The sequence below is a fragment of the Myotis brandtii genome, unplaced genomic scaffold (genome assembly GCF_000412655.1).
Source record: "Myotis brandtii unplaced genomic scaffold, ASM41265v1 scaffold803, whole genome shotgun sequence".
In the NCBI taxonomy this organism is placed as follows: Eukaryota; Metazoa; Chordata; class Mammalia; order Chiroptera; family Vespertilionidae; genus Myotis; species Myotis brandtii.
The window spans coordinates 558,715-573,768 of NW_005371234.1; the positions used below are offsets into that span (position 1 = coordinate 558,715).

At 53.7% G+C, this 15,054-nt stretch overlaps 1 protein-coding gene across 6 annotated transcripts in view; it reads right to left on the minus strand.

The window, feature by feature from the left end:
• POU2F2 (POU class 2 homeobox 2) overlaps positions 1 to 15,054 on the minus strand; it is a 59,854-nt gene that overhangs the window by 9,568 nt on the left and 35,232 nt on the right. For 4 of the 6 annotated variants that reach the window (XM_014531455.1, XM_014531452.1, XM_014531454.1 and 1 more), the window contains exons 4-5: positions 14,909 to 14,965; positions 11,431 to 11,547 (exon numbers count right to left, since the gene is read on the minus strand). In XM_014531455.1, the coding sequence (XP_014386941.1) occupies positions 11,431 to 11,547; positions 14,909 to 14,965 (174 nt within the window). Of the gene's footprint in view, positions 1 to 10,914; positions 11,194 to 11,430; positions 11,548 to 14,908; positions 14,966 to 15,054 lie in introns of all 6 variants that reach the window. The other 2 variants (XM_014531450.1, XM_014531453.1) reach the window with 1 other exon arrangement.

Genomic DNA, 15,054 nt, shown 5'->3' on the forward strand with positions numbered 1-15,054 from the left:
TCTAAACTTTCTAAATCTTCGTTTTCTGGCTAATGAAAAGAAATAGGATTCTACCGAGTCTCCTATCTACCTACTCCAGGACTTCTGTGAGGATCAAATGAGATGAGGCACGGGAAAACGCTTCACAGACATTTGGTTAAACTGTAAAATGTTTGCACCTGGCTATAAAGCAAGTCGGGTTCCTGGGCTGAAGAAACTCCAAGGAGGCTAGTTGCAAGGGAGAGGAAGCCAGGTGTTGCTACGTGACATCATTACCCGGCACCGACAGTGACCCTGTCTGGGCTGGGCTGGGCTGTGGGCCGCATATTGCGCCATGGGGTCTTGGCAGCACTGGCTGCGATTTGGTGAAGTATCGCTCTGGGGTGGTGGTGGAGCCTGTGTCCCACTTGGGGGAAGCTGAGTGTTGGTTTGTTGGCTCCAGGTCCGTGGTGCTGTTTTGTTTTTGTTTTTTTAATGGCCAGTGAGCGTCATGGCAGCTCCTTCGTGGAGTGTCTGACCCCTGGTGGTCAGTGCGCATCATAGCTACTGGTCGGATGTACAGACACAACCTTTTACATATATAGATATTTCTCCTATTTACTCCCTCATGGTGCATCTTCCTCACTGGTACACCATCCCCAGGAGAGCGTGACCTTGACTGTTTTGGTCACCGCTGTAATCTCAGTACCTCAAACAGCACCTGGCACCCAGTAGGTGCTCCACATTTATTTGTTAAATGAATCAAGACTGAAGTTTCATAATTTACTTAGCAACTTTTATGTATAGTTGCAAGTTACAGGGCGGGACAAAAGTAGGTTTACAGTTGTGAGTATGCCAGAGTTTACTCTTGTATTATTATTTACTAATCATTGTATTATTTTCCATACACACAACTGTAAACCTACTTTTCCCCACCCTGTATATTACTTACAGTTACAATATTTTTTCCCCTCTGAGAAACTGAGGGCATGACACATACCCTCGATTCCTCCCAACTTAATGTCTCAGGACGTGAACCACTGGGGGCAAATAAAAGGAACTCGAAGCTAAGTGCTTATTTCTCTAATATATGAACAGCGATTCAAAATCAATAAGAAAAAAACCTAATGACCCAGCAATAATCTGGTCAACAGACAGGTCTGGTGACTGCCCAGCAAAGCAAATACAAACAGCTCTGAATGAAAAGACATTCCAATTCACTCCCAAGAAGATAAACACAGCCACAGCCGCACTGGGGTACTCTTTTTACCTATCAGATCAGCAAAGATAACAGTGCCTGACATGCTCTGTTAGGGTGTGAGAGCAACACTTGCACACCACTGGAGAGAGGTAATTTGGCAATGTCTATCAAAATTACAAATGCATATACCTTAAAAAATATTTAATCCTCACCTGAGGATATGTTTTTATTGATTTTATTTTTTGTGGTTTTTTTGTTTGTTTTTATTGATTTTAGAGAGAAAGGAAGGGAGAGGGAGAAACATCAATGTGAGAGAGAAGCATAAATCAGCTGCCTCCTGCAACCTGGGTATGTGCCCTGACAGGGAATGGAACCCAGGACCTTTTGGTATATGGGACAACGCTCCAACCAACTGAGCTACACTGGCCAGGAGACAATTGCACATACCCTATTTTTGGTTAATTCTTACCTGAGGAAATTTTTTCCACTGATATTTAGAATGGAAGGGAGGAGGAGGAGAGAGAAAGAGAAAGAAACATCAGTGTGAAAGAGACGACACATTGATTGGTTGCCTCCTGTAGGTGCCCTGACCAGGAATGGGGATCGAACCTATCTGCAACCCAGGTATGTGCCCTTGACACATACTCTGTTCATAACAGAACGTAATGGACTGGAGAGTGACTGAGGGAAAGGAAGACTCCTTATCAGAGTGGTGGCCAGGGAGACCTCCCTGAGGAGGAGGCATTTGATAGAGACTTGAGTGACGAGGAGGGGCCAGGCATGTGCAGACCAAGAAGGAACGGAAGGTACAAAGCAGCAGCATGTGCAAAGGCCTTTTTTTTTTTAAGACCTTGTTGACTAAAGGAATTAAAGAAGGAGAAAGAGAAGAGTTAGGGATTGAACCCATGACCCTTTAGTGCATGGGCCAATGCTCTAACCACTGAGCACACCGGCCAGGGCTACACTCAAACTTGGGCACAATGATGTCTCTAGAAGGATATTCCCTGTAGCAAGTGGCATTTAGCAAAAGAGTGGGGACGAGCTGAGCGTGCAGCAGTAGGGGACAAGGGAGTCCATCAGGGTGGAGCTTTACAATGAAATATTATGCCGCCATGAAACATAACGATGCCCTTTGTGCCCTGAAATGAAACCATCTCCAAGCTGTCCGGTTGAGTAGAAAGCTCAAGAGGCAGAACAGTGGGTACTGTGTGCTACTGTCTGTGTTTTTTAAAAAAGCATATCTAGGTATCTGCTTGGGTATGCATGGATTAGATCTAGAAAACTATACCAGAAACTGGCAACACCATAAACCCTCTGTACCTCCTGAACATTTAGTTAGTCCAAATAAAGACATAAATATTGAACAGTCACTTCTGCCCAGCATCTCTGCTTTTCCAACCATTTGTCTTGTCACATTACAAGGTTCCTGTCCACCTGCCATGGCCTCTATTTCCTCCATGTGCTTTGGAAAGTGGACGGAGTTTCCGGATGCTCCGACCTTTCACCTTTCTCACTCCTGCTGCTAATCATCCAAGACTATAGCTTAAGGGGTGTGGAGTCCTAACGCTCTATCCTTTGAAACCGTGTCTATTCTGACTTCCCTTTCTCGACCCCCATCTATAATACCTGCACGGCTGTCTCCCATCTGCATGGGCTGACCCTACATGTAAATGAGGGAAGCTGGGTTTCAGCCCCCCACCCCATTTACAATGGACACTTCCAAGACCCCATACCTAATTTTGGTCTAATAATTTTGTCTTCTTTTTCTCTAAAAGGTCCTGCAAATTACATAAGTGTCACACCCCACAAAACTGTACCTACCCTGCTCCACTAGGCATTTCTCACAATGCATTGCATTTGCTTACATACACTCTTCCTCTGCCAGAATGAAACTCCAGGAGCAGAGGCGTCGCATTCTCCTTGCAGCCCTAAAACCTAACAGGGCCTGGTAAGGCCCCATTAAATGCCCATTGAATTGAATCAAATAAGAATAGGAATAAAGTCTTATTACTAGTATTTTCCAATTCCCTATAACCCGTAGCTTATTGATTAAAATATTTAACTTCTGTCTTTCCCAAGCTTGACACTCAATGAAAACCCCCTTTTCTCTCCAAAAGCCCAAAAGAGTGTGTGTACAGATTTCTTTCTGAATCAGCAGGAAGTGGAAAAGGATGGAGAAGATGAATCAAAATTTGTAGTGGGGTCTCACAGTGGAGTCCAAAGGAAAAACTTAACCACCATTACTCAGATTTAAAGTGAAATAAATTATATTGAAGTACAGTCATCAAAAGCATTTTGAATTGTGCTAATTGTAATCTATGGGCTTCTTTAATTAGCACATTATTATTTAAGATCAAGCAAAGGTCTGATGATCACTGTCATCTCAAAGCCATAGTGAGTGAAAACAGTATTTTAAGAGATCTGCAACAACTGTACAGAATATGGAAACAGCTGTGCATTCCATTGGTGACAAAGCCCAAGTACTGTTGTTCCATTGTGGTTTGTTGCCTACATTCAAGATAGGAGGAAATACTAGGTTTTTGGTCAAAGGATAGCAAAAATCGAGACATAATTCCAAGTTCATGGACGCCCCCCCCCCAAATTCTACCCACAGACCCCTTGAGGGGTGGTCTGTGGAATCCAGGTTCCTGCTCTAAAATATTAATCGAGCTAGAAAACCTCCTTTGGGTTTCATCACATCTGTAATAGAATCTAACTCCTTGTCGTGGCCCTTCATGAGCCAGCCCCCTGCTTGCCTCTCCTTCCTCACCTCCCTGACTTCCTCTCTCCCTAACTCTAATCCAGCCACACCGGTCTCCTTCCTGTTACTGAACCCAGAAAGAAGTCTCTGCCTCAGGGCCTTTGCACATGCTGCTGCTTTGTACCTTCCGTTCCTTCTTGGTCTGCACATGCCTGGCCCCTCCTCGTCACTCAAGTCTCTATCAAATGCCTCCTCCTCAGGGAGGTCTCCCTGGCCACCACTCTGATAAGGAGTCTTCCTTTCCCTCAGTCACTCTCCAGTCCATTACGTTCTGTTCTTTCCTTCATAGCAACGGTCAGCCTCCTGTCTGTCTCCCCAACTAGAGAGGGTGCCAGCTCCATGAGAGCACAGACTTGTCTGCCTTGTTCCTCATTGTATCCCCAGGTAGAAAGGCGCCTGGACATGGAGGATGTTCACAAAGTTTGTTGACTAAAGGAATTAAAGAAGGAGAAAGAGATGATTCTGGGTGAACAGTGAGCTGATTCAGGACTGGGGTTGGCCAGTAGGTGGCCCCATTTCTCCACAATCCAGAGAGAGCATGCGATCCGAAGCCACTTGGGGGCGCATTACCATCGAGTCAGATGGTAGGAAAGTTAAAGCTCAGAGATGCCCGTGGCGGGAAGGGCCCAAGCCAGGGATGTTTTGTGTATCATCTGCTCAGAACCTAACAAGGGAGAAAGACTAGCACAGAGGGCTAGCACACCCCATCAATGCCGAGAAGGGCAGAGGTCCTTCTTGCTCGTTGCGGTATTATGATCACCCTCAGCCCAGTGCAGGCACCTAACAGGCCATCAGTGAATTTTCAGCGAATAAATGAGGTAAAACTTAGGACTGATGGTGTTTGGGGAAGACTGTGCTTTGCGGCAGCAGGGATCATGGCCACAGACTGGAGGCAAAAAGACCGAGACACATGGTTTGTATGACACATGGGTAACCTGGAGTGTAACTGCTCATTTTCCCATCTGGCTTGGTTCCACGTGGGAGGAAGGAACTAGAGGAGGCCTGGGCCCAGAGCGGCCGCTGTACCCGGCCTGGGTGCAGCGCTTCACCTCCACCCCTCACTGGCCACCCCTCATCTGACAAATTATGACCAGTTCTAAACTGTACCCGGCCTGGGTGCAGTGCTTCACCTCCACGCACAGGGAAGGCACCCTCACCCCTCATTGGCCACCCCTCATCTGACAAATTATGACCAGTTCTAAGATGTGGACGGTGTCGAGTTAAGTCCAGAGTAGGAAGGACAGGAAGGGGTGGGCTCAGGAGGCTTCATAAATTATGTTGTGATGGATTGTGCTCTAAATGAGTAGGAGCGTGTGTAGTCTGCCCAGTGGTGGAAGGGGCTGCCTGGCAAGGCAGTGAGCACCGTCTGGGGGCCACCTGGGTGAAACTGCACCCCACCTGCCAGAACAGTGCAGAGGGTAGACTAGAGGGGTGCCAGGGTCCCTTCCACTGAGAACCTTGGGCCCTCTTGCCTGCTTCTTGCTGTGTGACTTAGGGGAAAGCCAAGTCTCTCTGGGCCTCGGCCTCCTTAAGTGTATAGGGCGACGATGCAAGGTGTCCTGGGAAGACGGCTCTGGAGATACCCAGAAACCTGACTCTGTTCCTTACACACCTGGGACCGTGGGCACCTTCCCTCTTTAAGACCCAGTTTCCTCAGGTGACGCCTCAACAATTCTGACCTCAAGGGGCCGTGAAAGGAATTAAATGAGGCACCATGTGTAGAATGTTTAGGCTGGTCCTTGTTCACTCATGTGGTCCTCCCTAAATGGCAGTCATCATCGCTGAGTCATTTCTCTCTCAGGGACTCAGTGTTCTCATCTACAGAATGGGGGTAATAATGTCTAACCCTCCACCTGCGAGTTAGACCTGAGGCCTGAGGATTATTATTATCCACGGAGCATTTTGGAAACCTCAACACAGTCCTCCAGCATGACCATTTGCTACCCCTGCACCCTCATGTCACCCCCTCATGTCACCCCACAAGCTCTCGAGGGCGGAAGCCCCGTCTGGCTATTGATTCCACATAAATTATGTTGTGACGACTCACAACTTCCAGTCCCCACACAGACTCTCCACTGAGCTCCAGCCTCACATATCCGTCTGCCTATTGGGTGCCTCTCCCTGGATGGCTAAGACTCTTCACACCCTACCAGGTCCAAAGCAAAACTCCTGGTCCCTGCCCCAGCCCTCCAAAACACCCAGTTCCCCCCATCTTGCCCATCTCAGAAAAGCCCCTGACCACCACACAGATGCTGAAGCCAAAGTCCCAGGAGTCACCCTTGACCTATCCGAACCATACCCCCTGGCCACCCACCGTCGCCCGCATCTCCCACCTGGATGCCTGCAAGGACTGGGCTCCTCGCTTCCACTCCCGTCCTCCACAGTCCATTCTCCCCACAGCACTTGGAGAGAGCTTTTTCAAGGGTCAGTTGGGTCATGCCACTCACCTATTTTAAAAACCCCAATAGTTTCCCATCACACTGATCATTCATTTTGAATTTCTTGATCGGGCTGGGCCCTAGAAGGCCCTGAGACACCTGGTCCTGCCTGCCTCTCCATCACCTCTTATTTGTCTTCCACTCACTCTCTTTGCTCCAGCCATACCACCTTCCTCTGTGCCGGGAACAAGTCAGGCTGGTTTCTGCCTCAGGACCTTTGCACTTGCCATTGCCTTTTCCTAAGCTCTCCCCCCGGCTTCTTGGGGGCTGACTCATTCCGGCCTCGGCTCTCACAGGCCACCTTCGCAGTGAAACCTTTCCTGACTGCCCTATTAAAAGTGGCTTCCTTCCTCTACGGCACCACCCAGTTTCATTTTCTTCATTACACTTACTCTAAAACAGTCTCGTTTTGCTGGTTTGTTTACTTGTTTACTGTCTGTCTCCCCGCTAGAACATAAGGTCCTCACGGGCAGCCACCTCTGCCTTGTTCACAGCTGTCCCCTCTGGGCCGTGAATGGGCACCTGGCATACACATGGTGCTCAATGAGTGTGAGTTGAATGAATACCAGTAAATGACTGTGATTTTTTTCCAGCCACTCCACTAGGAGAAGCTGTAAAAGTGGGAGGTGGGGTGGCGTGAACAGGTGCCTGTCTCTAGCACGGGCTCTTCTGTGCACCAATGGCCCCTGGAGGCTGGCCCTGGCACAGGGAGCCCAGGAAGTGCCAGCGATTGGGACAGAACATCACAGCACAGAGAACCACTCAACAGGAAGGAAAGCCACGTGGATTGTGTGTTACACCCCTGCTGCCTCATGCTAAAGTGCCACAGCAGATCCCGCCCCAGGAACTGTGGAGGGACCGGCGCGCCTCGGCCCTGCTCCTGGGCCCCTGGGCCTGTGGGTGCACTGACAACACCCTCCAGGTGGGTGGTTTGGCTGGCCTGGCACCCGCTACCCGTTCTTCAAGCAATTGGACCCATCTCTTCCTTTTGGGGGCTTGCTCTGCCCCACTCTCAGGTCACACGGTCCAGGTTCGGCTAACCCCGATCTCAGGAGTGGGGCCACAGACTCAAAGCTGGCCACTGGGTGTGCTACCTCCCTGGGCAGGTGGCTGCCAGTCTCAGTTCTGGCACCCATTTTGCCCGCCCCAGAACCAACAGGGAGATCTTCCGGGGGCGGGCCTGGCGTTGCAGGCTGGGCCTTTTCAGTGACATGAGCCAAATATTCCCTTTTCTTTTCAGCTGCCTGAGTGGCCCGGCTGATACCCGCTCCCAGCTCATCCTTCACTGTCTTCCAACTCTGGCTCCCACTCCCGGCCCCGAGCCCACCCTGCTCTCTTAGAACTCCCCATTCCCACGGCCCAGAATCCCTTCCTTCAGCTCATCCACCTGGTAAACTCTATTCGCCCCACCTTGGCGCAGGGACCGCCGCCACTGGCAGCTTCCCTGACTCCCGCACACAGAGGTGGCCACCTTTCTCTTCCCACCACACCCAGTAGGTTTCTCTGGGAAACCTTTATTCACTAGGCCCTGCCCGCCTAAAAGATTTTTGTCACGCTCTATTTGCCACGGTCATATTACGAAAATAGGGATTTTTTTTTTCCACTCTTCAAGTACAAAATGATGTTTTAACCGTTCATGTAAATTTTCAATCAGTGCCTCTGCCTACCCCAGATGTTCTGAATGACTCCCCTGGGGAGCTGTCTGCTCTACTCGATTGAAAAGCTGCAGCAAAACATCCCTCATTGATTCAGCAAACACCCGTGCGGCCCCCTCGGTGGCAGGCATCGTGCCGAGCGCTGGACACACAAGTTATAAAAGTGTGTGGTAATCGTCCCTGTGTCTGTATAAGCTAGGAGAACGCAGGGAGGATCCTGCCCAGTGGTCTCACCGACACTGGAAGCTGGCCTTAGAGGGGACTTTCCCTTCCTACTTGTTATCCTTTTAAAGTGGTGGGGTCACGGGTGATTTGACTTTCCTAGTATTTCCATAACATTTCCTAGTGGTTCATCGGTGTGTCTGTTTCCCTACAAGATGGGAGCCCTCGGGGGCCAGGCTGGGTGTGAGTCACCCGGGAGGCTGGGAGATGTCCGTGACGTGATCACAGGACAGAGTTGAGTGGCATGGAACGTGGAATTGTGGGCATGAGACACAGGCTGGAGAGGGGCCAGCCGCGCGCGTGGACAGCCAGGGCAGGAGGAGCCTGGTCCTCCCCACAGCCCGGGCCCAGCGTGGTGCGGCAGACCAGGGAACAGAATACCCGTTTGTCTGTTGTGGAAAGAGGTCACGGGCGACAGAACTCCCAGAAAACGAACTTGGCCCAGCTTTGCACTAGCAGAAGACGGACAGGGGAAGGTGAGAGCTGAGGGAAGCGGGCGTGGGAGGAGCGAGAGGAAAGCGCTTGGCAGCGTGGGGTTCAGGAGGCCTTGAGAAGCGGGCCTGGTGGGATGGCAGGTGACGGGTCAGCCCACTGCGGGGTCCACTGGGAGCCTGGGGGACGCGGTTCTAGGGGTGCATCAACACAAGGGGTGTCTGCACGAGGCTGCCCTGCCTTCCTTACTCCTGTCATCTTTGTTCCTTCCGTCCTGGGACACAGCCTGGCGATCAGAAGGAGAGGCCTGGGCTGTGGACCCCCGAGGAGGAGGCAAGAGACAGGAAAGCAAACGCCACTGAAAACTTCCTGGAGGTGGGACCCCCGAGCTGGGGCTTGAAGGAGGACGAGGAGCTGTTCGGGGAAAGGGAGGAAGCTGACTTCCAGGTGGGAAGAAGGACAAGAGCAAGGACACCAAGAGTCAAGACCTAGTGCAGAGCCCTGAGCCTCCGGGTTGTTCTGTGAAGGGCCGTGTGTGCTCCGAGGAGATGGAACGCCTGCTGCTGGGGTGTCTGGAGGCCGGGGTGGGAGCAAGACACATGTCCCTTGAAGGACAGCTAAAAGCAGCAGCCCCAGATCCTGTGGTTAGAACCCTGGACCCCCCGGCCGCTCTGCCACTCATGCTCACAGTGCGACCTAGGGCAGGCACCTGGCTTTGCCCCTCAGAGCCTCGGCCGTGGTGATTTGTGGATTCAAGGCGGTCACATTAGCACGGTGCCTGGCACCAAGGCAGCACCGAACAGGCTCTGGTTATGGTCACCATGGCGAGCCCAGCATTGGGAGGCTACGTCTGGAAGAGCCGTTATGGAGCCGTGGCCATGGATGGCTCTGTGGGTTCCTGGGGAACCAGGCCCAGAGGCAGGAGCTCTAAGGAGGCAGACACCAGCTCAGGGTGAAGGACAGTCTCAGATGGGCATGCTGGTCAGCAGTGGAGAGGCCCATGGGAGGCACAACCTGTTAAGGGAACGGCCTCATGGGCACTGGACAGTGCCCTGGCACAGCAGCACCTGCCCGGGGTTCCGTGAAGGGGTGGGGAGAGAGAAAGCCGTCTGCAGAGCAGTCCTCGTGGGAAGCCCGGGGCTAAGGGACTCCCTGCCTTAGACTTCTCAGGACCTCCACCACCTGGGAACACGGGCCGGAGACTCAAATGCTTCCAGACACCAGGCATTAGCCCAGAAGGGCGACGTGCCGATGTGGTCGGACAGAGCAGGCCCAGCGGGAGGGGAGGTCTGCCCAGCTCCCACTCTGCTCCCACTGATGATCCTTAGGCAACTCTGTTGGCCACAGTCATGGGTTGAATTGTGTCCCCAAAAAAGATACGTTGGACGTCCTAACCCGTGGCCTGTGAATATGACCTTCCTTGAAAACAGGGTCTGTGCAGATGTCGTCAAGTTAAAATGAGGTCATTGGGGTGGTCCCTCGTCTAATGATTGGTGTCCTTATAAGATGGGGGACTTTGGATACAGAGAGAGACACCCACAGAAAGAAGATGGTGGAGGGAGAGATTGGAGCAACCCACCTACAAGACACCAAGGATTTCCGCAATGCCCCCCCCCCCCCCCCGCTAGGAACAAAGAGCCATTCTCCCTGGAGCCTCCAGGGAACGCAGCCTGCCGACACCTTGACTTGGGGCTTCTGGTCTGAGATAATACTTTATGTTGTTTGAAGCCACGGGTTTGGGAACTTTGTCATGTTGTCCTAGGAAAGCAACACAGCCCACAAATCCAAACAGGATTTGTCCGGAAGTCTCCAGAATGGGGAGAAAGGATGCAGGACTTCCTAACTCAGAGATCACAAGCCCCTTTTCTGAAAGAGCGATTCATTCACCGGCCGAGCTGGGGATCCAATGGGAGGCCCTAATTCTGATTCTCAGCCTTTGGATTTGCACCCACACAGGTACCGTCCATGGGTGCCTCCTGGCCTCCCTGCCAGCCTCCCAGACGGCTGGGACCCCCAGCCAGACGCATAGGAAGCGCTTAGCCGGGCCTTCCATCCTGTGGAGGACGTGCCCTCTCTGAGCCTCGCTGCCCTCTGAGAGACGGGGCAGCATCTGCCAAGGCTTCCTAGGGCTGCCGGGAACTGCCTGGCATGTGGTTGTTGGTGGGAACGAGGCCACAAGGCCCAGTCAGCCCCTGCACACCCCTGCGGGTCCTCCACTGGGGGACTGGGCTCCCGGGCTGCCCTTACCTGTGCTGTGAGCTGGATGGGCTGGGACAGGGTGAGCTGTGGGGTCCCAGGGGGCTGGCTGGCAGGCTGTGGTGGTGGCAGGTCGCCTCCCCCAGAGGAGGCTGGGGGCTGCGAGGTCGAGGAGGAGGCAGAGGAGGAGGAGGAAGAAGAGGAAGAGGAGGTGGAGGAGGCGGCAGCGGCAGCAGCAGCAGCATTGGACTGTTGCACGGCGGCGGCCAGGAGCTGGGCCTGCGCTTGCTGCAGGAGGAGCTGCTGCTGAGCTGGCATCAGCGCCGTGAGCTGTGGGGCGGGTGGGGCAGCGGGGGCACAGGAGGGCATGGGGAAGAGCAGAGAAGGCAGAGAGAGGTTAGTACCCGAGCCAAACAGGTGAGGGGGCAAGTCTTCCAGGAGGCAGAGGAGGGCAAGAGGCAGGCGGCAGAGAGTGGCCGTGGCCCTGGAGGGACACCCAGGCCACGGTCCCGTAACAGATGGAGGCGACTGGCCTGTGCCCCTGGCCCGTCCTCCCCGAGTACTTACCCCGGCGAGCTGGCTGCCCGTCAGCATGAGCTGGGCCTGGGGCAGATGTGGCTGAGCCGGCTGGGGGGGCGGGGGTGCTGCTGGGGCTGAGTCACCACTGGGGTCTTCAGCCTTGATCTGGGGGGGAGAGAGGCAGGGTCCGGGACCCCAGAATGTTAAGTGGAGGCCAGAGAGAATGCCCACCTGCGAACCAAAGAGAGGGCACGAGTGTGGCAACAGCAGCCTCCAGCCGTCACAGGAGGAATGGACGGGGGTAAGGAGGCCAGACCCTGCCCTGACCGGCTGGGTGCTCAGGCCACCACCCTCTGGCCTGTTTCCTCATCAGTCAGATGAGCTGCCACACCCCTGCACCCACACTCCCCACAGAGGAGGGCCACCTTTGAAGAGCACTTTTCCCCTCTTGGGAGCCAATTTCCCTGTTTGTAAAATGAGAAATGATGCCAGGGGCCCTGGGATCTCAAATGAGGGGGTCTGGGTCCCACAGCCCTCATCTGCCTCAGACACAGGTGCATCTCTTATTTGCCCAGTGGAGTAAGATTTTATTGGAAGAAAGGGCCTAAGGGTAGTAAAAAATCAACCCCCCACAGCTTTAGAACATGGGTCACAAATTCAAATGTAGACAGCACAAACGGGTGAGGTGGGCAGAGGATGATGGGTGGGCTGAAGGGATTGCCCGCCCATCTACCCACAGGGCAGGTCTGCCCACCTCCTACTCTGCTCCTGCCAGCGGCAGATTTTAAAATCTAAAGCACAGCCCTAGCCGGTGTTGCTCAGTGGATAGAGTGTTGGCCTGTGGACTGAAGGGTCCCAGGTTCAATTCTGGTAAAGGGCACATGCCCAGGTTGCAGGCTCGATACCTAGTAGGGAGCGTGCAGGAGGCAGCCAATCAATGATTGTCTCTCATCATTGATGCTTCTGTCTCCCTCTCCCTCTCTCTTCCTCTCTAAAATCAATAAAAATATATTTTTAAAAAATAATAAAATCTAAAGCAAGAACGCTGCCGGACAAGGAAAACACACCTGCAGCCCGAGGTGGCCCAGGCGCTGCCAGCTGGCAGCCTGCACTCCCAGGGCCCCTCAGCTCCTCCTCATTTCTCCGTAGGATGTGGAGGCACCTCGCACCAAAAGCATAGGGCAGCCCTGGCCGGTTGCTCAGTGGTTAGAGCGTCGGCCCACTCACTGAAGGGTCTCGGGTTTGATTCCCGGTCAAGGGCATGTACCTGGGTTGCAGGTTCAATACCCAGCCCCAGTTGGGGTGCCTGAGGGAGGCAACCAATTGATGTGTCTCTCTCACATTGATGTTTCTCCCCCCCCCCTCTAAAAATCAATGGAAAATGTGTCCTCGGGTGAGAATTAACAACAAAAAAAACACCTAGGGCAGACCAGCATAAAGCGGCCCTGGCCTCCTTCCTCTCCTACACAAATAGCCAGACGACGGTGGGCTCGCCTGGGGTGGGAGGTGGGGGAGGACAACGGCTTGATGAATCACACACTGCTGCCCAATGTCCCAGAAAAAGGTCCGCAGGAAAGGGACACAGCAGCTTGGCAGAGGCATGGCGTCTGGAATGCAGACTGTGACTGACAGACAGAAACCCTCCTCATGGAAAGCCAGGCCGCCAAATAACAGAGGGTGAGTGGCGTGCCCCCAAGTACAAATGTCGGAAAGTTTTAGCGGTACAGGGTGCAGCATGAAACAACAGTGAGTATGAAAAGCCGGGCTGTGGCTGAGTCCCTGGCGGGAAGGAGGGCGCTCCTGGAAGTCTGGTCGTGTTTGCGTCTTGCTTTGGTGAAAAGCCAGTCGTATGTACACTGAGGATCATGTGTGTGTCATATTTCAGTTAAAAAGTTTTAAAAACCCACACAGCATTGGTAGCCATGGCGAGAACACTAGTCCTCCTTCAGAGCTTTCATTTTGCCGGCTCTCTTAAGAAAGTCTCCGTCAGGGGCTAGGACGGCTCCAACGCCTCCCAAGGTTGGCCAAGTCCCCGGCTAACCGAGGGCAGGCCTCAGGCTGAGGCCCTTAGACGCAGGCAAGCGTCTCTGGGTACATTTTAACAATCACTGTACTTATTTCCATGGCAAGTGATTTTGGTTTTCCATTCATGAAATTTCCATTTAAAAAAATGTTTATTTCAGCGGTTGAAAGAGAAGCCGGTTCATGAGTCGGTGGTTGTCGAAGCTGACTGATAGGCACCTGGGAGGTTATTTTCATTATGTTCTTTCTACTTTTGTATCAGCTTCATATTCCCCCAAATAAAATGTTTTTTTAAAAAATTGAGCCAATTAACAAAGATCTGATGTAAATAATTGTACCTGATGGGTGTGGATTTGTCTGAAATCGTGATGGGAGCGCGTGAAGCCTGCAGTTAGGACAAGACTGAAGGGAGAGATGGAGGGGGAGGCAGAGGCCCAGGGCGGGGCAGCCTTGAGCTTTCCCTGGGACCAGGGCGCAGGCCTGGGAAGGGGAGCGAGAACCCCTCCTACCCCCGGGCCCACTGATTTCACCACAGAGAAACCGGGCTGCAATGGGGCAGGACAGGCTGCAAAGATTCAGCTGAGGAAGGAGGGCGTGGAGGAGATGCACGCTCTGAAGGCCAAGGTCAGAGCCAAACCCGAGATCAGAGGGAGGGAGGTCCAGCTGGACACCTTCTCCCCTGGGCCCTGTCCAACTCGCTCGGGACAAGACACCTGCCCACCGAGCGTCCTCAGGGCATGCTAGCTGTGGAGGGACGGCAGAGGCCACCTCATCTGACTGTCCACTCCCTCACCCCGTTAGAGAAGAGGAAACGGAGAAGCCCAGAGAGGGGAAGTGATTTCCCACAGTCACAGAGCAGCCCCCAGCCCCTCACCATCCTTCTGCCACCTGGAGTCCTGCCCACGCCCCTGCCTGCTGTGCTGCCTTCAGGCCTCTGGACCTGCCCGCTGCCCCACCCACTGGCCGATGGAGACCTGGGCCCCAGATACCCGGGAAGGGCCCCATCTGGATTTGGGATTTGCTCTGGTTGGCCATTTCCGGCCTCCCCACCGTCCTCTCCTATAGCATCGGTTCAGTCCCCCAGCCATCCTCACTGGGTCTGCCTCTCCCTGATTCCCTCCACCCCACACCCCACACCCCACACCCCCTGAGTGTGTGTTGGGGGGCAGAGGGTGGGGTGAGGCAGGCCCCAGTTCAGTCAGGGAAGTTGGGATGGGGGCGGGCCCTCAGCTTCCTGTTGTTCATCGCCCTGGGGCTCTGGGGGGGATTTCCCTGGCCACCCCCACCCCCCAGGGAAGGGGAAGGAGCCCGGGTGAGTCACAGGCCTGGGGCGGGAGCCCGAGGGTGAGAAGGGGTGGGAGGAGCTTTGTCACCAAGGTACCAGGGCTAGGTGCCCCCTTCGGCCCTGGGCCCATGACAGCCTGTAGGACACTTCCAAAAGCAACTGCCACCCATCACCGAGCACCCCCCTCCCCTTCCCCTGGCTGCTCTGACAGGTGCTTACCTTGGTGCCAGGGCCAGTTGGGGACACGGAGAACGGGGAGGTCTTATTCTGGGGGTTCTGTGAAGAGAAAGTTGGGGTGAGGATGGGACCAGTGAGATGAATCAGCTTCTGACACCTGTTCCCCCCCACCCCCACCCCGCCGCACA